Source organism: Dermacentor silvarum, chromosome 9 (assembly GCF_013339745.2).
Source record: "Dermacentor silvarum isolate Dsil-2018 chromosome 9, BIME_Dsil_1.4, whole genome shotgun sequence".
NCBI classification, from domain to species: Eukaryota; Metazoa; Arthropoda; class Arachnida; order Ixodida; family Ixodidae; genus Dermacentor; species Dermacentor silvarum.
Window position 1 is genome coordinate 131,549,815 of NC_051162.1, and position 21,910 is coordinate 131,571,724.

Genomic DNA, 21,910 nt, shown 5'->3' on the forward strand with positions numbered 1-21,910 from the left:
TAAACCAACAAAACAACAACAGCTCGCTGCTTGTCACTCAGTGTTGGCCAAAAACATTTAGCTAGAAACTTCGTACTCAATACCAAAACTCTGCAAGAAATATTTTCATTGCCTGCCGGCAACACTTATCCGTAAAGGGTTAAAGGAAACACTAAATCAGTTCAGACTGATAAAGCATTCTTCTATTACTCTATTTTCATTAAATTTTGCCGTTATAGGTTCATTATCACAAAATAAAATGAAGGCCTAAGTTCCATTTTATAAGTTTCCTGCCAAAACTCCAAAACTGGTACATCACTGTGACCTCCTGGATTTCAAAGTACAGTAGACGCCCATTAATTTGATTCCGGTTAATTCGATTTTTCGGTTAACTTGATCTCGACCGAAGGTCCTGGCCGGCGCCCATACATTTCTATGGCCCCGAAGCTCCGTTATTTCGATCTCAAAATTCGCCTTCGCCGAATAATTCAAAATTGACTGGTCAGCTTCGCTGCTATACAGCCGTGTTATGCGGTGAAGCATACGCAATTTTTTTGCGGTGAAGCTAACCAAGAATGAAAGGAGGCCACCGTCACGGGACATAGTACTCGTTCCTTAATTATACGTGCACACACACGCCGTCTCCGGTCACAGTGTGAGCACCTAGACGCATAATAAGCATACTCACAGCCATTAAAAGCTGTCTCTGGCATTGCTGTGGCAATTTGAGAGTTTTCCCCGCCATGCATGTCTCGTCGTATATGAGACCGTTAATGGGGCCCTGTACTCATTCCTTGATTTTATGCCCGTGCACGCACGCTGCATGGAGAAGCGGAGAAAAATCATCTTTGTTTTGGGAAAGCTAGAGAAAAGGAAGGGGGTAAGATAACACTCTGAAAGTCAGTGGTCTATCTAAAGCTCTGAAGGCCTGCCAGTAAACTTAACAGGCGTCTTGGTGCTCGTACGGTGACCGGAGACAGCACATGTGCTATGGCCCGTGCTATATATGCCATGTCCGTATCAGTGACACCCTTTTCACCCGCTTGGTATGCTTCAGTGCAGAACACTGCTGTATTGCGGCGAAGCTAACTTTAAAGGCAAATACTGCCAGGTAAAACATGCGCCTGCGTTTTTTTTTTTTTTTTTTTTCTTTTGGCCATTTGTTGAATTCGACCCACCAGATAATTTTACCAGTTTCGTCGGTTTCGTTGGTCCCGTCAGGATTGAACAAAGAGAAGTCGACTGTACCTAATTTTATTTGGGCAGTTGAGGCTTAGTGAAAGTTCTGAGAGGTGTAGTCTTTGACTTCTTTAGAATACAAAATGGGCAGTGTTTACTGATAAAGAAATTGACTATGCCCCTAGCAGACACTGTCAGAATCCATGACGTCATGGCGACCTAGTGCGGGGGAACAATGGTGTAGCCAGGGGGTGGCACACCAGGCATGTGCCCCCCACCCCCCTCCCTTCCTTTCCTTGAAATTTCTATGTTAAAGGGACACTAAAGCAAAACAATAAATCATCTTGGACTGATAAAGTATTCTTCAGAAACTCTGCTGTCGAAGGGAAGAGAAAAATTAAGCTCAAAGTAAATTTTTTTTGAATTTCGCGTGGGAACCCCAACGTCTGATTTCAGTGTGACGTCACGACTTTTGAAGTAATTTTTCGCATTTCGGCCACATTGACTCGCGAAAAGTTCGCGAAACTTGCCACATTGTAGTCGATCTTTACCGCTAAAGAATTACAGTGGAACCTCGATGATACGATCACGGCTAATACGAATTTCCGGATGATACGAATTTTTCTGTGGTCCCGGCTGAGCCCCATTACTTTGCAACGTGCTAGAGAACGGTTGTTACGAATCGATTTTCAACCCACGTCAGTTGATACGAATAAACGCCGCCCCACCGACGGCCGCGGAAAAAAACAGCGCGGATGCGGCGCCGGACAGCGCGGAGGCCACGACTGGGCGCGAAGAGTTTGACGCTGACGCGGTGGCGCTTATCTTGCTTTTGTGCGCGGCCGCCGCAGCTAGCGAAGGTTCATGCGGTCTATCGCTTCAACGGTAACTGAGCGGCGTAAGCACAGCGCATACAAAGGTCAGAGCCGTGTGGAGATCGCTTTCAAGATATGGTGCGCGCGACAACCCCGACAGCCGGCACAGGCGCAAAGTACAAGAACGCATTTGTTGGCAGAGTAGAATCCCCCCCCTCCCTCCTGCGTTGCCTTCCCGCTTTCCTCCTTTTGGTGGTAGATTGCGTCGCCAGTTACCCTTGCGCCCGGTTGCAAGATACGCATTTGGTGCCCCGCAGTACAGCGTCGCCTCCCCACCCCCCCTCCCTCCCTCCCATACCCCCCGGGCTTTCGTGCGACGGAAGCAGGGCCAGGCTCGACTGGCGCGCCCGGCCGTGAAGTCGCGTTTGCTCTCCGCTGTGCGTTCGCTCTCCGTGCGTGAAGGCGCGCGTCTCCCGCGCAAAAGGCGCGCTTTCACTCGCACATACGGCACACGGTGACGATTTTATCGCCCTTGGACTTATGCTCCACGTCTCATGCTCCTCCTCCGCATCGCCTTCATTGATCTCCTCTCCCGTCGGTGGGCGCACCTCGTTGAGAAGCGTGCTCGCTACCGCCCTTGTCGGCGAGATTTTCCGGCGGAAGCCGCATTATAACCGGTATTTCGTCTCACGCGGCTGCACTGTAAGCGGTATGCATATACATGGAGTTCTATGGGAGGGTAAACGGGAGTCGGAAAAGGCCGCGTTTTAGCCAGTTCTGCGCTATAAGCAGTTACGTTATAAGTGATCTATGCTGTAAATGCTTTTTACGTGCACGTGCCTGAGTGAGTTCACCCCCGACTCTTTAATTTAGCTAGTTTTAATTGTGTTTCGATGATACGAATTTCGGCTAATACGAATATTTTCCGTGACCCCGTGAGATTCGTTATCATCAAGATTTCACTTTAACTGGCACCTAGAAGACGCTGTCAAAGTCCATGACGTCACGGTGAGCTAGGGCGGGAACTTCAAGGTGGCGTCGCCACTCGCCTCTGTGTTTTTCGGTTCTTTCTGGCTTACCAAGCGGCTTCTCGTGGTAATAGTGGTGTTTTCGGTATTGTGGGAGGGTAAGCTATTGATACAAAAGAAATTATTTTTTCCTTTAGTGTCCCTTTAATACAGGGCCTGTCCAGTCCCCTCACCATCCCCGTCTCCAGGCAATTTGGTCTTTGTTGTTCCAAAGTGTTCATGCCGCTTCCAGAGGCATCCGTTTTTGCTTTCAACTCCAACGAGCGCACACTTGTCTTCAGATGCCGTTCAAAAATTGCTGTCAAGCGGGAAGAGTCCCCTATTCTTCTCACTCATCGCATACTGAGGGCTCGACTTTAATAGCTCTGATGCCACAATGTTTGTTGTAGCATAATGCTTAATGTGTTGCCAACAAAGGAGGATTTGTTAGCTTGCTCCTAAGCTCACATACTACATGATGCCTGTAGTTAAAAAGGACGTTCTACATCCACCACCATGGCAGTCAGCAGTGCCGGGTAACGCTTCCACAGTTAATTTTGTGCAAATACACAAATACCTAAGAAAGTGGATGGTAGGACGGCTGCCATGGTAGCTCGAATGGTGAAGCACCACACATGTAATGCGGAAGATGTTAATTCAGCTCCCCACTTGCGGTAAGTTTATTTTTTTTTTTTTCGCTTTCATTTCTCTCGGTGTCTGTTTGCTATGGTCGTAAATAAAAAAAATTGAGCCTCTCGGTTCCCCTTTGTGGTCTCGCTCAGCCACAACTTGCGAGATGGACTTTAGTTTGAATACTGCTTGACTGCTTTAATTCATTACGTCACAAATAATTCTCGGCGAACAGAAGGTTAAATGATTGTGCATGTATTTGATTCTCTCCAGATTGTCGTTGACTTCAGCAGCGCACAGAAGACATGGGACAGAAAGAGGGAAGGCAGCACACCTCCGGAATGAGCCGTACTACCAGCTGGACGAGTGCCAACTGCAGAAGAGCTTTGCTATCGAGAAATTTGTCACCGGCAAGCTTGTCACCGGCAAAAGCTTCTTGAATGCCCCTGCAGCTGTATTGTCCAGCATTCCGGATTCCGTTATGCCCAGCTTCTCCGTGCGAGGCACATCTATGCCAACTTCATTGAGCCCATCTCCAACTTGAGCATAAGTTGATTAAGGCTTGCATTGGGGCTAGTTAAAATGACAATTGTAAAACAACAGTGCAGTAGTAAAGACACATAAACATGAACACGAGCACAGACGAAAAAGCATTTTTGTCAACCAATTTTAAGGCCAGAGCCTTAGATCTCTGTGCTTCAAAGTCGCTGTGAGGTACAGAAAAAGTGAGAAAGCTTGCCTCGCGCTTGTCTCACGCCAGTGCCACTGCTTGTGCGTTCATTGTCTTCTTCCACAGCTGGCTCCAACGCTTCTCATCAGGCCAGCGTTCCCATACTGCCCCTCACGCTCAATGCCAGAGGGCATAGAGGGAAAGGGCAATGGCGGCGCTGGGGATGAGGAGGGAAATGTAAGCTTCAGCGCAGTAGGGGCATTGAAGGCAAGCGCAGTGGCAGCGCTGGGGAGGAGGAGGGAAATGTCAGCGGCGGCACCCATAGAATGTTCTGGAAACGGCAGCAGCACGCTCACAGCACGCTCTCGTGCCTTGTATACGTCGCCACATGGGCTCAGAACTTCATTCCACATCGCTATGGGTCCAACTCTGCTTTTGCCTTCACACTCTTGGAAAGTTTCAAGCATCCCCGGTAATTTTATTAGAAAAGCACACAGCGGGAGTGAAATCGATAGCAGAAATGCCAATGTGCAAAGAACTATGCACAGCACATGCCATTTTTCATATACTGCGCATAGTTCTTTGTGCATTGGCGTTTCTGCTCACGATTTCACTCTCTGTGTTCTTTTCTAATAAATCAGTTGACAGAAGCGCTTCATTGTCTGTGCTCATGTTCCTGTTTTGTGTGTTTGTCTTGACCTCTGCAGCGCTGTTTTCTAATTTTGAGCATACTGGTACAGAGAAAGAGAGGTTTAAATTATATTTACAGAATATTTACAAAGTGCCCACTGGCATACCGGGCATACAAGATGCAAAACCAGTCCGCGCGTCATCAGAGAGCGTCGTCGTCTTCTGTATCGTCCTCAGCGTTGTCTCGAGCAAATGCATTTCGTTCGTATGAAGCCTCATAGAAAAAATGTTAGCTTGGGGCTAGTTCGGATATCCCTGTTTATATGCATGTGAACCGTAGTGATGTTCTCAGGCAAGTGCTGAACTTGTCTGAATGAAATTTGTTTGAATTAAAACGGAGAAATTTTAACTTTTATGACTCTTGTAAGTAGGTTTTTTTTTTTTACTTCAGCTTTTAAATGTTTTTTGTGGAGTGGGGGAAGGCACCAAAAATGGGTAAATGTGACAGAATTGAAGTGCCACGTTAACTCCTAACTAGTCCAGTGCAAGTCGTGTCCAAAATCTGAAAAAATTCGATTGATTTAAACTTACATAAATATGACACAGTCTGCAGAACTGCGTCACTCTCAGTACTGGAAGCTCTGCAGACAGTCTTCCAGTTTAACTTATTAAATACCTCACTTATACCAAGAAGCCTGGGCAGAAGGACAAGTCCGAACACTCAAACACGAAGTTGCCGCTGCTTGTAAAGTTTTGTACAGCTGTATTTATATAAAACTCAACACGAAATCTCTTGACTGACCACTTTGCAGGGTGCAGGAGCCAGTTTGTATTAAAACCGTGTTTTGAAGGTTGTCAAAAGTGCATCTTCAAGTACAACATGTTTCTTTTCATGCTGCCGCTTAGAAATAAACACTGACAGATGACTGTGTGATGTATTAAATATTATTGGAACTTTAATTGTTCACTTTCACTTTCAAACACTCTTTCACACTGGCTGTGTGAAATTGAATGCTTGGTACACATTCGCCTATTCTGTGCTATGCGCGCTCTCACCTTTGTGATGGAAGGGTTAGGCTTAGGTTAGGCAGATGGTTGACAGCACTGTTGCGAATGCCGATGGTCCGAGGGTCTATCAAGGTTTCCATGTATGGTGCCGTGCCAGGTGCCAAGAGGAGGAGTTATCCAGGGAGATTAGAAAACTGTTTTATATACACTGTACATGGTATTTTACAAGAAGGGCTCCAGGATATTGGAGCCGTCTACGTGCTAACATCTTTGCATATAGTAGCGTTTACATCTCCGAGCGTTCTACATGATTGAGCGTTCTCTACATGGTCAATCCTCTCTACATCACTCAAGTCCCACTATTTTATCCCTTTCGTTTCCCTCTTTCACACGACGAGGGAATGCACTTTTTCTTCTTAGCCAATGACAATCTTTGATCAGGTGGCCATATCCCGCACGTGATGTGTCGTCGTTTCCCGCCGGGCTCCGCCTCCAATCTTGCTAGGTCGCCCCCGAACACAGGCAGCGGTTGACACCTTGGGAACCGAACGTTCATGTCGTTCCCCGGGATTGCCAGACACTGGCCCCTTTCAAGATTCGCCTCTCCATAGCGGTCAGTTCGCGGAACCAGGGAGGGCGGTGGCTGTCTCGAAAGGGCGCCAGTTTGGCGCGTCGCAATCGGCACCGGGCCTCTTCGTGGCTCGGGCGGCGCTGGTAATTCACGGAACTGCACCGAAGGGGCGACACTGCCGTTTAGCAACGCATGAGATAGCCCGGAGACCAACTGCTAATCCGAGAATTGTCCCAGGTGACAATTCTCGGCCGCGAGAAATGGGCGCCAGATTGGCGCGTCTGAGTCGGCGCCGGCCTCCTTTTGTCCCGAAGGACCGCCAGACACAACAGCGCCGCCGTGTCCAGTATCCTACGGAGTTTTTCGCGCGATTGCTGCAACTTACATTGTCGACGCAGTCTGCCAACATTTATTTTATGACACGGGATGTGGTGAGCGTGGTGGAAGTCTATAACCATTCTAATGGCAGTTCTGAAGGTGCGTGCATAGTGTGTCTGCCATGTTTGTTTACAAGGCAAGCAGCCATGATTTGTTTCTGCATCCGGCCTTCAATTGCTATTACGAGTGACCGCACGTTCATCTTGGGCTTGCTTCTTTAGGCTCCAATCTTGAGTGGAATCTGCTCTACGTCGTTGCAATCCTAGTTTGAAAATTTATTTTGTACTGCAAGATAAGGAGCAGTGGGGATGTGGCTATGAGAGAGAGAACGACAACGAGAGAGATAAACCTTGTTTTGGTGCTCGATCGGCTGTGCTACCTCTCGCTGCTCTATCGTTCTAGTGCGAAAGCTTACTTCCCAAAGTGCTTCGTGACAATTTATTTATTTAAAGATATCTTACGGGCCCCTAGAAGCATTACGTGAGGGGGTAATGTACAGTAAAGTTCATGGCACTGGTATTTAAAACTTAAAACCAGTAATAACAATAATGCAATACATATAGGAATAAAACAAAAACACAAGTAACACACACTACATCGGCAGCAACCATATAACCATGTTACGTTAGGCACAAGAACAACGATTTCAAGAGTTGGCATAGAGCAGGGGTTCTCAAGTACGTTCATCCCAGGGAACCCTGCTAAGCTCCATAAAGTGCCAAGGAACCCCCCCCCCCCCCCCCCCCCCCTGAATTAACCGAATGTCGAATTATCGAGGGTATCAAGAAAAAAATAAATGCTTCACTACGCCAACACGCTTTTATTTACTCAATGAATCGTGAAATCTTGTTTCTATTTAGCACAAGACCAGTGCGGAAGCTGAAATTGTCTTCATCTCATGACTGATTAGCGCTAGCAGCGGCGAAGGCGTCGCGACATCCTTCGCGGCGCGCGTTCTCACCTGAGACGCGCTTTCCACCAACGGGCGCACATCCCGATTATTTTTTCGCCACTCAGCTGCTGGCCAACAAATTGTCCGTCCATCGCGATGTAGCCGGTGATTTTTATCTTCGACAGCTTTGCACTGAGTCAAAGCGAAACTACTGCTTGCCGCAACCGCTGCGGACGAAACCGCGGCCGCTATCGACGCGATCATGGACGGCGACCTTGCAGTTCAAAAGGCAGGCGGCTGACGCATGCACCAAGTCAAAACGAAACTACCGTTCGCTGCAAGAAGTGCGGACGAAACCGCGGCCGCTATCGACGCGATCATGGACGGCGACTTTACGGTTCAGAAGGCAGGCGGGCGACACACGCACCAAGTCAAAACGAAACTACCTTTCGCTGCAAGAAGTGCGGACGAAACTGCGGTCGCTATCGACGCTGCCATGGGAGGCGACTAAGCAGTTGGGAAGGCACGCAGCCGACGCGCGCATCGAGTGAAAACGAAACTACTATTTGCGCAACCGCTGCGGACGAAACTGCGGTGGTTATCGACGCGATCAGAGATAGCGACTACGCACTTACGGAGGCACGCGGCTAGCCGCCAACGCGGTGTTACGCGCGGCGATAAACGCAAGAATAAAGGCTTTAAAGGCTCAATTAGGCACGAAGCGCTTCGGCGTTGCTGTCAGTCACGTGCCGCGTACGATTGCCGCTGAGGACAACGGCGATGCGGTCTGGCGATTCGGTTGGACGCTACGCCGTTCTTGCTCTTCTGCGGCGCGCATTTGCGGTGCTCCGCGCATTTTTTTTTATTCCTCCAACGTATAGTTCGGTGCGCACGTTATCGGCACCTACCCTATCTACAAATAGGAGAAAGGCGCATGGTGGTAAGCTACGGCCTCCGAGATTCAAGTACGAAAGCTTAGGCGTGCTGTGCTGCCCGTTCTCAGAGGTTGGATGGCTAAAAGCTGCTTGCGCATTTATTACGCAGTTCGCGCGTTGCTGTTACGCACTGTGATGTGCTTTTGGACACTCGGGCATCGGTAATGAAGGTTCTTTGGATAAAGCGCACCTCGTGTTCGCCGTTTTAGACGCTTGTCAAGGGCGGGACCAGGGAAAATATATCAGTGGCTCGCGGAACCCCGAGCATGGGCCTGCGGAACCCGTAGGTTCCGCGGAACCCACTTTGAGAACCCATGGCATAGAGGTTGGACGGAGCGCAATAGGTACCAGTCGAATGTACCAATAGCTTGCTGTTTGCAATAATCATTTCATAGATGCATGTTTATTTCACTGTGCTGCTAATGATATACGTAAATCACTCATACTGGAAAAGTAATAAATGGCTTCGTAAACTAATTGAACCATAGGGCATAGCAGTATTGGTGCAGTCGTCTTGCCCATGCTGCCCATCTAGAGGGTTTACGGCGCAGGGACGATTGTTGGAGAAGGCACCATGGCAGTGGCTGATCCTGCGAGCGGAGCCGGCAGACTGGCCTTGCAGGTCCACTGCTGGTCTTCCAGACACAGGATGCGGCTGCCAGAGACCACCAACAGTTGCCCGCCTGCAGTTTGAGACGCCAAACATTATCGCTTTCACTATCTTGCCGGGAATCGAAGGCTGTCGACACAACCAAATATGACTTCCGAGATCTTGCAGTGCTGCGCTGCCCGATCAATCGGATAACGAACCAAATGAGGCAATTCTGCGTAAATCCGCAAGGTGCAGAACGTTTCATGAAAAGAATGTTGGCATCCACTTCAGTGTAGCTCAAAAGTCAAAACTATATGCACATTTATCTGTGTGTGTGTTGGGGGGGGGGGGGGGGGGGGGATCGTCATTGGTTAGACATTGTACCTGTGATTCACGTGGCTCTTAGGCTCAAAAATTTTACACCCTTCGGGCTTGTCCCCAAACAATAGTCGCCTGTCTCGCATGTGTTCCTTTTATTTAACTTTGGCCTCCGAGATCGGGCGGCACGCCCGGAGGCCATGATTTAACACACCGCGCTCGCTGCTTTCCCGTCAGGAACGCTGATAAGCGCACGCCATTTGAGCGCAATTAAGACACTCATTGTTTGGGCACAAGATAATATTCAAGCCTCAAAGGGTAATATAGTAGCCCCATGCTTCGAAGAGCAATAACAAGTTCATTCCGGTAGTTGTCGGTGGACTGAAGGTGCTGGCACCTATGGTAACATTTGAAAAATGTGCACTCATACCGGTTTAGTCCTCGCGATTACGCAAAAAAATCAATGATAAGAAGATTCTACGATATGAGATTCGACGAAGATTCTACGACATAAAATTCGATGGAAAAATCTATAACGACATTATACAACGGCATTCCCATTGTAAGAAACCGTGGAGTCGCCGCGGAGCGCCCGACCGAGAGGACCAGCCGACTTCTAGAACAACACTCCGCGTGCCATGCTTGCGCCTCGAGCATGCGCTGCTTATCTTTATTTTTCTATTTTGCAGCCGGCACCAAGGCGGCGTCGGAGAGCGCCGACTATAGCGTCCCCGCTTTGCGGCGTCAGTGGGCGCTACACCATCAAGTACGTTCTTAGACGAGGACTTCTTTTGTTTTTAACAGTGAAGCTGTTTAAGCTGGAGGTAGTCTGGCGGTGTATGCCTGAAATGTGGGCCGATCCTGGAGGTAGTGCAGAAAGGGTCCAAGCGCAATGGCATACACCCCTGTGAACTAAGCGAAGCTGTTTAAAGGGACCCTGAAAATATTTTATACAAACATACTAAGTCGTTAGAGTAGGTCCTTCTGATCATTAATTGACGCATCTAAGCGCTCCACGTAAAGCGTGTAATTTATTATAAGGTTTTAAAAAGGTACATTGCTACCGATCGCAGCATGCCAATCGGCTGAGTTTTCAGCCGCCCCTGACTAAGTGACGCGATTTGACCATATGACGTCAGTAGGGCGAGCTTTCCGATTGGCTGCTCAGGGCGCGTCATCGATAATTTTTCCACCATTATGGTGAACAAGTGTTCGTAATGGTTTAAATGTTAGTTAATTGGTTTCTATAAAAAAAACGGCAGATCCCACGCCCTGTGGGAATCGATGTTATGCAAAGCAGAGTGCGGGGAGCCGATCAAGTTAACGGAACAACCATAAGAGCACCAAGATTTAGGCGACTGTTTCATGACCGACATGACACGCATGTCATGACATTCATTTCATGACCTCTCATTTATGCCCGAACCCATTCCAGTTGAGTGTTAATCTCTTTTCGCTGAGTCATTTTTGCTGATTCATGCTCATGACTATGACTTCTACCGTCATCCTTTAGTGTTTCCTTCCCTTGGTGCCCACGTCCGAAGCCATTCCAGCGTTTTTTGAGTGTAAATCATTTTTCACTGAGTCATTGTCATTTTTGCTGAGTCATACTCATTACTGTGACTTCTACCATCATCCTTTAGTATTTCCTTCACTTAGTACCCATGTCAGAACCCATTTCAGTGGCTTTTGAGTGTTAATCTCTTTTTGCTGAGTAATTCTCGTTTTTGCTAAGTCATGCTCATGACTATGGCTTGTACTATCATCCTTTAGTGTGTCCTTCACTTAGTACCCACTTCCGAACCTATTTCATTGGTTTTTGTGTGTTAATCTTTTTTTTTGCTGAGTCATTGCCATTTTTGCTTAGACATACTTGTGACTATGACTTCTATTATCATCCTCTAGTGTTTCCTTCACTTAGTGCCTATGTCAGAACCCATTTCAGTGGTTTTTGAGTGTTAATCATTTTTCGCTGAGTCATTGTCATTTTTGCTGAGTCCTGCTCATGACTATGACTTCTACCATCAGCCTCTAGTGTTTCCTTCACTTAGTACCTATGTCAGAACCCATTTCAGTGATCATCATTGTTCGCTGAGTATTGTCATTTTTGCTAAGTCATGCAAATCACTATGACTTCTACCATCATCCTTTAGTGTTTTCTTCACTTATTGCCCATGTCCGAACCCATGCCACTTACATACCAAGTTAACGAAATGACTATGAGAGCACGAAGACGGCTGTGTACTGGCCGTTTTACCACAGCACACCTATATGAACTTGTTTTACGTGATGAACAGAGGCGCAAACGTGAACTGCTTGCACGGTGCAGCCACCTGGTGACACAAAGCTCAACCAAACACAGCACCAATATAACAGTAACCAAGCGTATTCTACTTTCCTGCTGGTGCAAATTTTCGGCAGGACCGTGATCCTGAACACGTTCAATAAAGCTTCTACTAGGGCTTATTGGTATGGCATCTTTCTGTTGACTGTGCTATACTGTCTTTTGTAAAAGACGAAAAAGAGGACTGACACACATGCGCGCGAAGCACGTGAAATGTTAGAAGCGTATTTCATGCTAAAAATGAAGCAGGAAATCACGTGAGCACACCTTCTGTGGCGCTGGGAAAAAAAAATTCATAGATGAATGTTAGATTAAGCCATACCAGTCATTGTGAAATCAGATGTGTGTAAATTAGTTTTATATTTCGTCTTTCTTTTCATGTTTTTTCTCTTCACTTGCAGTCATCCTTCATATATATATTTGACGTGCGCTAGCGAATAATAAACAGTTGACAGTTTGTGCACGTGTGTCAGTCCTTTTTTTTCGTCTTTTATAAAACAGTACAGTGCAGTCAACACAAGATTGCTAGCGGTTCAACCCCAGGCGGATAGCTGAGAGGTTGGAGAGCCTTCGTGCACTGGCTCCAACACAACCGGAAGTAGATGACATCACGTGAAATCATGACGTAGAGCCAGCAAAGGCGGAGCTTAACTAGCCTGATTAGCCCCCATCACTCGGCGAACGAGTTGAGGAGAAAATGCATGGCTAGGGAGGAGGGTAACTTGTAATCGTCCATAGCTCTCTTAATATGAGACGCTTCACTTAAATTGTGACGTGAATGTTTTAGTGTAGCTGTACCCTACGCGTGTACAAAATTTGTCCGAGGGGATGGTCCGTCGAGTACACCGCAAAACCTCTGCCTGGCGATGACGTCACCATGTGCCACCTAGCAACGCTTCGCCCCAGCTGCGCCGACCGCGCTGAGCCTCGCCACAGCTGCGTGAGCCGTGACGTCACCGCGCGTGCCGCATCGCTTCGCCTTAGCTTTGCCGAGCCATGACGTCACCGCGCCGTGCGGAGTGGTTGCCGTGGCTGCGCAGAGCCGGAGCTAAGCCGTGAGGTCACTACGCCGACCCACGGGATATATAGCAAACGTATGCTTGGCAGGGGCAAAGTTGGAAACCGTGCAAACGTTTCGCCGTGTCAAAATTGGAACCTTGCAAACGTTTGGACGGGGCAAGGTTGGAAACTTGCAAACGTTTGGCCGGGGCAAGGTTGGAAACTTGCAAATGTATGCTTGGCACAGGCAAAGTTGGGAACCGTGCGAACATTTGGCCGTGTCAAAATTAGAAACTTGCAAACGTTTGGCCATGTCAAAATATGAACCTTGCAAACGTTTGACCGGGGCAAGGTTGGAAACTTGCAAACGTTTGGCCAGGGCAAGGTTGGAAACCTGCAAACGGTGTGGGTTTGCACCGTGATTTCCGTGCTCACGTTGGTTTCGACGGGAATTCAGGGCGCAGGCTCCTTTCCCAAGCGTATCACCCCTGAAGGAAGCCGAACGCCAGGCCGGGGTACGCTTGTACCCTTTTGAACCAGTGGGTGCCCGGCGGCGGTGAGAATCGAACCCACAGCCTCGGTTGCAAACGTTTGGCCGGGGCAAAGTTGGAAACCGTGCAAACGTTTTGCCGTGTCAAAATTGGAACCTTGTAAACGTTTCGCTGTGGCAAAGTTTGACACCTTGCAAACTTTTGGCCGGGACAAAGTTGGACCCTTGCAAACATTTGGCCAGGGCAATGAACTTGGCAGGGGCAAAGTTAGAAACCATGCAAACGTTCGGCTGTGTCAAAATTGGAAACCTTGTAAACATTTGGCCGTGTCAAAATTGGAACCTTGCAAACGTTTGGCCAGGGCAAGGTTGGAAACTTGCGAACGTTTTCCGGGGCAAAGTTGGAACCTTGCAAACGTATGTTTGGCAGGGGCAAAGTTGGAAACCGTGCAAACGTTTGGCCGTGTCAAAATTGGAACCTTGCAAACGTTTGGCCGGGGCAAGGTTGGAAACTAGCAAACGTTGGGCCGGGGCAATGTTGGAAACTTGCAAACGTAGGCTTGGCAGGGGCAAATTTGGAAACCGTGCAAATGTTTGGCCGGGGCAAGGTTGAAAATTGCAAACGTTTGGCCGGGGCAAAGTTGGAAACCGTGCAAACGTTTTGCCGTGTCAAAATTGGAACCTTGTAAACGTTTCGCTGTGGCAAAGTTTGGCACCTTGCAAACTTTTGGCCGGGGCAAAGTTGGACCCTTGCAAACATTTGGCCAGGGCAAAGTTGGAACCTTGCAAACATTTGGCCATGGCGAAGTTGGAACCTTGCAAGCATTTGTTCGCCCTGAAGTTGTAATCGTGGCAAAATTCGCCAAGTTCAAGGTTTTACATGGTACTTATTGTATGCTTTTTGACCACGGTAAAGCTATATTAAAGCTGTTGTAGCAAAGTTTAAACACGTACATATATGCTTGTTTACCCCGCGCAAGCCAGAGCGTTGTCGGCACTCACTGAGTTATTTTAGCCTGGAATGAACCGATTTAAGTCTCTGCTGTCGGACTCAACAGTAATAGCAAGGCGAGGCCTTTACGTTCTCGAATGTACAACTGAGGCAAAGCATGTATTCCACACGAAACGAGTTACAAAGCGCACAGACTATGTGTGCAAACAGCCATGGCAGTTATTGTTCTCGTAAATTAACATTCTAAGTTCCAGTCTTGTTTGGTGGTTATGTCGTATCTCTTGAACTATCGTCAGTGCTGTTCGCTATATCCCCTTCAGTCACGGCGTACACATTTGTGCACGCGACTTATTTTCGCAATTTCTCTGCAGTGGTGTCAAGGAATAGATCGCGAACATTAAGCTTATAGTAACTTGAAAATTCCGCTTACCTAACGCACCTCCACTTTATTTCTGAGTGCAATGTGTCACTATAGACGACCGCTTTGGTGAAGGCACTACCGTGTTTGACGGGCTGTTCGACGTGAAGCGGTTTGGTAGCAGCTGTGAAATAACTTTATTTCCTTTCTAGTAATGCTTGCAGCGAATAATTAAATTGTGTATGTAATTCGAGCGGTTTACTAAATTTATTTTATGAAGAAACGTAGTATGACTGACTGATCACTAAGCAGATATTCGATAACTCTATAATTATAATGACTCATCATAATATGCACAAGGAGTCCTTCCACTACCTAGATTTGCTTTCAATGGAGCATGCAGTACCTTGGCATAAATATTTGTAAATTTCATACATTTATCGAAAGTCTATCATAATTCGTGACTGAAGGGGATATTGTAAGCGTTGGTATATAGTTTGTGGGTACCACTTAAATTTTATTCGATAGCAATTATATGGACGCAGCAGGTGCATTTATGCTGTCAGCATCACCGTCGCTGGGTTGTTTGGTATAAAGTCCAAGGGCGATAATATCGTCGCGGCGCGGCGTACGCTGTATTTCAATCAATCTCGCAAGCACAGGGGAGAAAAGCGGGGAGGAATCGCGCTGTCTTACGTCGCGCGCAAGGCACCGGGGCAGTGGAGGGACGGGGGGAGAGGAGGGGGGACGTTTTACTCCAGAGGCCGCGGTGTATCTATCTTGAAAGCGATCTGCAATGGGGACAGAGAGCCGAGTGCTGATAGCTTCGTGTACGCTGTGTTTTCGCCGCTTAGTTCGTATTGAAGCGAAATGCGAAGGTCAATTCGTTCGCTGCTGCTTCCGCGCTTCCTCACTGCGGCGTTTTGACAGCGAGTTTCCGTGGTCATCGAGTGAGATGTGTTCATGGTTGCTTGTGCGTGCGTGACACCATGCTTGTTAAATTTACACGGCCGATAAAACTACTATTCTTACTTCATATAGCTGTCAACTAATTTGCTATCGCAATCAATGCTTCGCCTTTCGGGCGAAACTGTGACTTTTTTCACCGGTTGTTGGCCGCATCGGTCACCCAGCCAAATCCACTCAGCAGCAGCCGGGCTGACGTGTTGACGAGAGACAGAATACGTACGCATTTGCTTTTGAGGTTATGTTGTCCGCTCACCCAGAGAGAAGGCCTGACAAGCATGGAGTGGCTCTGGCAGAGGTGGACATTTGCGCCAAAATCCATCCTTCTCGTTGTACGCTATGACGTCACTGAGTACGCGGAGGTGGCCAGTCTCTGTCCTAGCGAGCCCTCCTATGGCGTACAGGGAGCCTGCAGCATGGTCCATTCGGTATGACTAAATGGTACATTGTTGTTCTCAAAAGATTTTAAAACAGCCCATCGCTTCTTTCATGTGCACATCTACCTAAAATCATTTACGGAATGCCGTCATCAAGAAAAAGCTGAGGTCTTCCTCCACCAAAAGATAAGCACAGGTACAGACATAAAATGACCTGCATTTGCAATCTAACAGCCTTCAAAGATCTAGCACTAACCGCTGCTCTTCTCCCTTGAGTCTCAGGCGAGGTCATTGGCTTCGTTACTAAAGAAGTGCAACACAGCCTTCGCCACGTTGCGCTATATATATATATATATATATATATATGCTGCAGGAAGTCGTAAACCAGCAACAACGAAACTGTTACGGTTTACTGACGCTGGCAAGACAGGTCTAGATTTTTCTCATTGTTCAGTTCCTAATGGGCACAGCAACAATCTTTGATCACGGTAAGACGACGTCCACAATCATAAGACAATGTTGCCATGAACATGAGAGCAAAATATTATTCCGCTGCATGCAGAGAGCAGCAGATCGAGAGCCCGCAATCTTGCATAAAAGATCGCTCAATCTCTCCTGCGACTTTCGAGGCCCCGCCTCTATTATGTCCCGCCTTTAACCTGCGCGCCAGCCCATAGATGCTATAGCCATAACTCGTGCACGTATGCACCGCTAATCTTCTAGCAAACGAGAAAGCGGCGGTTGTCAACGCGTCCAGCTCGTCCAGTCGCTTTCCGGCATCTTTGTCAGACGCCAACCGTGGAGGGCATCACAGAAATAAAAAGGAGCAATAGCCAGGGCATTGCTATCGATGCCACCCCAGCTGAAAGGAAGCATGCCTAGGAGGAATGGGGAAAGCAAATATTGCGCTCTATACTATGTGCCCAGAATTAATGGGTAATTTTCAAGAATTCATTGGGTAAATGTCATGTAATGGCATCGCACTGTTCCCAAGTATGAAGAAAAGGTATTAACCAAATTCCCAGCGGCAGGCTCTTCCGCTTGCGCCCTCACAACCGGATCGGCTCGGCTATGCAATTTACGTACCGTCGTGTTCGACGAGTGCCAATGATCCCCTACCGGAGGGCAGGCTCGGCCCTGCCCTCTGCCAGCGGCCGGCGGCGGCGTCCCAGCGCAGCAGCGACGAGACAACGTACAGGCAGTCCGGATGGCGGGGCGCCTGCACCAGTCCCCCGGCCACGTGCAGAGCGCCGCGGAAAGCGGCCACTCCACACGCCGACAGACGGCACGGCAACGGCCACGGCAGCTCGCACCACGACGACGCACCGGGCTCGTACCACTCCACCGAGCTCAGGAAGCTGCGCCCACCATGCAGAGCTGTGTGGTCATGACTGTAACTTTAAGCTGAGGCGGCAGCCACATGAATTGAGACACATTTAGCGGGCGCTAAAAAGACCCAAGACTTGAACGATGATAAACACGCATGCAGGGCACTACGCTAGACTTCCACCTAGAGGTTCTAGTCTGGCGTTGTGTTTACCTGTGTCCTTCTCGTTCTTGTCTTGCATCCTTATAGCGCTAGTTAAGTGCTAAGTTAAGTGCGTTAAGGAATACAACGCCGAGCAGCCCAATTTTCTTCTCTAATTCAGTTGTATGAAATATGCTTCCGGAGTAACTTCGGCGTTTATCGGCGCGTCCTTTCTTTCTTTCATTTTCTTATGCTGCGCGGCGACCAACAGTGATGGCTGAAATGCACTCCACATGGTTACTGACTCAGGCCTAAACTCAGTCCTTGGTCTCTGCGTGGTCTTCATCTTGAGGATTGAGCTATAAGAAAACCGGCTCAGCCTGACATGGCCGATGACCACGGTATGTTGTCGTGTGACGCGATATGGACGCGCCAACGCCGAAGATACGCCCGAAAGGTGTTTCAAATATTATACGGCGAAAAACGTGCGTACACATCGAACTCGTCCTGTCCGGCGACGGCGTACACGCGCCCTTTGAGGGCCACTGCGGCGTGATTGATGCGCGCATGACGCATGTCGGGAAGCCGCTCCCACTGGCCCGCCGTCTCGGCCATCTGCCTGGGCCTCTCGTCTCCCTGGTGCGCAATCTGGAAGCGGTAGCGAAAGCAGGCGCTGGTGGCCAGTCGCAGCCCACGCCGGCTGTTGCGAGTGTCCAAGCCTCCCAGCACGTACAGGGAGTCGCCCAGACAGGTGACCGCGTGCTGGTGCCGAGGCTGCGGAAGCTGCAGCATGCACAGGTGGAATAATCGTCATGGTTCACATCAGCAGCAGCCTGTCTACAGAGGCTATTACGCCATACTGTCAAGTTCGCCAGCCCTTGCGACGCAATTGGCTGGCAGGGTTGCTACGGTCTCTCTAATACGCTGAAAACGACAACATGGCGGAATGTGAAAGCGTAGAGAATAGGGGGGGGGGGGGGTATTCTGTAAGATTCCACCTAGTGGAACGTCTACTTCGGCTGTCCATTGGCTGCATCTGTACGAGCGAGAAGGACACTGGCTGGGGACACCTGTCTCCTCCTCACTCGTGCAGCTCCAGCCAATCAGCATCGGCCGAAGTGGACAGTCCATTAGGTGGACTCTTACAGAATAACTCCCTGGTACTCTAGAATAAGAGACCCTGTTGTGCGCGGTGCCCAAATTGAACTTTACTCTTGAGCCGCTCCACCAGCTTACGCTGTGACTGTGCTGCATGTGCCGCGCAGGCCTGTGACTTTTTTTCCGGAAGACCGTGCTCTGAGCGCGGCGGCGGATGAAAACTCAAAAGTGAGTGAAGGGGGAAAAAAAGAAACAAGAAACGGGAGAAAGGGTGGTGCTAACCTTCCAACTGTTGATTTTATTACCGCGACATGATGGCATTAGGCTGACTCATCTTGGCTCCCTCCTTGTTCTTTCCATCCTGACGAAGAAGCCTGCGGCCATTGTCTTTGAAGCGGGAGATCAACGGTCGTAGACCAGGATCAGAGGTGCTATTCTGGACATTGTCAAATTCCGACATATTGTCAGATTCTATAATGGCGGCCTTTTGAACCAATCAGAGAAACCGTATAGCAGCTTTCTCAATCAATCGGCACTGACGAAAATATGACGAATTCAGCAATATGGTGGAATTTGTCGATGTCTAGAATGATGGAGGAAGAAAAATATAGGATGAAGCATACTGCAACGCGATTGTCGCCGACTGTGATGGCCCAACACGTCATGAAAACGTCAGAGCACGAGGATATGTCAGAGCGCGCGGTAGGTTTTGGTATTCCCGGTTGCTTTTTTTTTTTTTTCAATACCCATTCGAAACAATTTCAAACTCTTGAAATAAACAAAACCAAAACCAAGGAAAAAAACGAACCAAGAAAAAATCTTTTTTTTTCTTTCTTTCTGCATGTGAGTAGCTGCCGGCCGAGCGCGCACCGAATAAAAACTACCGGTAACCAAACGTCTCGGCAAATCTTGATTCTCCGTGATCTTGACGCAAGAGGTCATGTGTTGGGCCACCACTGCTGGCTACACGAAGCGTTCGCTTGCCAAGGCTGGCTGCGTGACGTAATGCTCCCTCTTATATTTTTCTTCCTCCATGTCCCGAATAGCACCCCAGGCCAATAGGCTAAACAGTGAAAAGGAAACCGAAAAAGAAAAAAGCTCGAAACTGGAAACTGCATACTGGAAACGACCAAGGTTGCCAACGCTCACCTTCTCGCACCGCCAAATGTGTCCCGCTGCGAAGCCGAGGACGGCGCAGCTGAACTCTAGGCGCTTCTGGGGGCCCAGGCCCCCGCAGACAAGCAGCAACGCCGCGGGTCGGCCGGGTCCCGGCTCGGGCAGCTTGGGCAGCGCCTGCAGCGACCTCGGCAAGCTCCACGCCTCTTCCATGGCTGCCAGCGAGACAGGCGCCTCTTCCGTCTCCTGCAGCAACGCCGGTGGCTGCCACGGAGGGCCCGTGATGAGCACACGTTCACCGGACCCGCGCCGGTTGTGCAAACAGATTAGTTGCGACAGCATTCGTTTCGGTGTTCTCTATTTCATTGGTTCTTTCTTTCTTTTTACGATAATGAGCAGCCAAGTCCTAAGCGTAAGCCGGGGACCAAAGGTACACCCAATCTAGTTCTACGGAAGTTCCACCAAGTAGAACATATATGCAAATGTGTACATTTTGATTTAGATATTCTTAATATTTATTTTTTGTTTTAATTATATATATATATATATAATATATATATATATATATATATATTTCTTTATTTTTACATATGCTGCAGCCAACGCAGGGCTATTTGCAGAAGTGTGAGTGGTTATACAAAAACAAAAAAAAGGTTAATTAACAAATAAATCAAACAACCGCATAAATGGTTTACAGCAGAACGTAGTGACACGAACAGAAAGGGACGACGACACACGCTGGACTAGCAACTGAATGTTTATTCTTAGTTTCCCACACCTTTTATATCACAAACAACCAATACTTCTTTTTTTTCCTTCCTTTTGTCATGCCGGTTATCCGTCTGTTAGAGCGAAATATCGTCTTTGCGCAAGTAGCTTTTTTTTTGTGGTATGTGCCATTTGTGCTATATGCAACCAACGAGCTCAGGCAAACACTATTCTGAAATCGTACAAATAAGGATAATAAAAACATGATTACACGTCGCTAAGTGTCGGCACAAATTTATGGAGCAGCACACAATGAATGCTGCCGCTAAAAGAATTCATGGTAGTTCAATGCAAATATATGAATTTCTTTTTTTTTTCTTATGAGAAATAATTCTTGAAAAATGTCATATCTAGATCCTTTCCGTTTTTGCAGCTACAGGGATAAGTGGGCAAAAGCAGCAAGACATTTTCAACGCTAATTGTGCTAAAAAGCTTAAATGCTTCAACTTTTCATTTACTATAATTTAGGGCACAAGAGAATGCAATTAAAAACGAGGGAAAAGATGCAGACAGTATGGCATCTACAGCATGGCTTCTACAAGGGCCCTCTTATGTGCACCCGGCGACAAAATATTACGGACCATGAAATTGAGAAAAAGTTGAACATCTCCGCAGCCTTACAACGTAGCCAGGTATCTGTATTTCGGGCCTCGACTAGTATATGCTAGCAGCATTGTCGTATACAGTTTTACTGGCTACTGCTACAGGCTGCTCGAGAATTGAGCTTTTTCTGAGATCCCGTGGTCCGTAAACTTTTGTCGCCGGGTGTACGCTGCATGCTGTGTAGCGCATATGGATAGGTGTCGTGCATCCCAGTGCCTGGATACCTTTGGTCGGGCGTGTAGCTTGGCGTATTTCTGCCTGGCCAGGAATCCCCTGACCAGTGCCTGCACCCTGGCCACCTTATCCTGGTGGTTGCGATAGCGGGCTTCGTATTCGTGGGGCCAGCCGCTGACAGGCGGAAGGAACGCTTCGGACGTTCCCGCCTGCTGAGTAGCCAACAACAGGTGTTAAAGAAACACTAAATGGCAGGCTTGCAGCTCGTTCGTAAGTATACTACACTTTTAAAAGCGAATGAAAGTGAACTAGGCAGACACGAGAAGATCAACTCTTCGCACAAAACTGCCGCTAAAAGGACTCGCGAAAGAACTGATCTCTCGTGCATTATGTGTGCAGATGCTGTCACATGAACTCTGTGTTTGTATAGGACTCCCGCAGTTGAACCACTACCTGATCTCCGCTGAAATGTCGCATAGATGTAGCATTCTGCAGTGATTTTAGTTTAATGCAACGTATTCGGGAATTACAGGTTTGCCCGCAATAAATCGGAAGTGCGTTTCGTCTGCGCGGTCACGCCACTCAAAACATGT

The 21,910-nt window shown here is 48.2% G+C and overlaps 1 protein-coding gene across 2 annotated transcripts; it reads right to left on the reverse strand.

The window, feature by feature from the left end:
* Positions 1–9,187: 9,187 nt before the first annotated feature.
* LOC119463903 (alpha-scruin) lies at positions 9,188–21,565 on the reverse strand. 2 transcript variants are annotated; one of them, XM_037724725.2, is made up of 6 exons: positions 21,368–21,565; positions 19,806–20,036; positions 18,052–18,341; positions 17,177–17,448; positions 15,970–16,122; positions 9,188–9,377 (listed from the first exon to the last, which is right to left on the reverse strand). In XM_037724725.2, the coding sequence occupies exons 2-6, from the start codon at positions 19,983–19,985 to the stop codon at positions 9,235–9,237; spliced, it is 1,038 nt and encodes a 345-aa protein (XP_037580653.2). In that variant the 5' UTR covers positions 19,986–20,036; positions 21,368–21,565; the 3' UTR covers positions 9,188–9,234. The 2 variants fall into 2 exon arrangements, with proteins under 2 accessions (XP_037580653.2, XP_049511682.1); XM_049655725.1 differs by lacking the exon at positions 21,368–21,565 and having other exon boundaries at positions 19,806–20,150.
* Positions 21,566–21,910: the final 345 nt, after the last annotated feature.

What these genes read in the sequence shown, in the direction of transcription:
- LOC119463903 (XM_049655725.1), bottom strand. Translation starts at nt 20,114, where the DNA reads ATGCTGTCGCAACTAATCTGTTTGCACAACCGGCGCGGGTCCGGTGAA. An exon ending in ACATTTGGCGGTGCGAGAAG is followed by an intron (nt 18,342 to 19,805) that starts GTGAGCGTTGGC and finishes TGCATGCTGCAG; the next exon opens with CTTCCGCAGCCTCGGCACCA. An exon ending in GGACAGGACGAGTTCGATGT is followed by an intron (nt 17,449 to 18,051) that starts GTACGCACGTTT and finishes TGGTGGGCGCAG; the next exon opens with CTTCCTGAGCTCGGTGGAGT.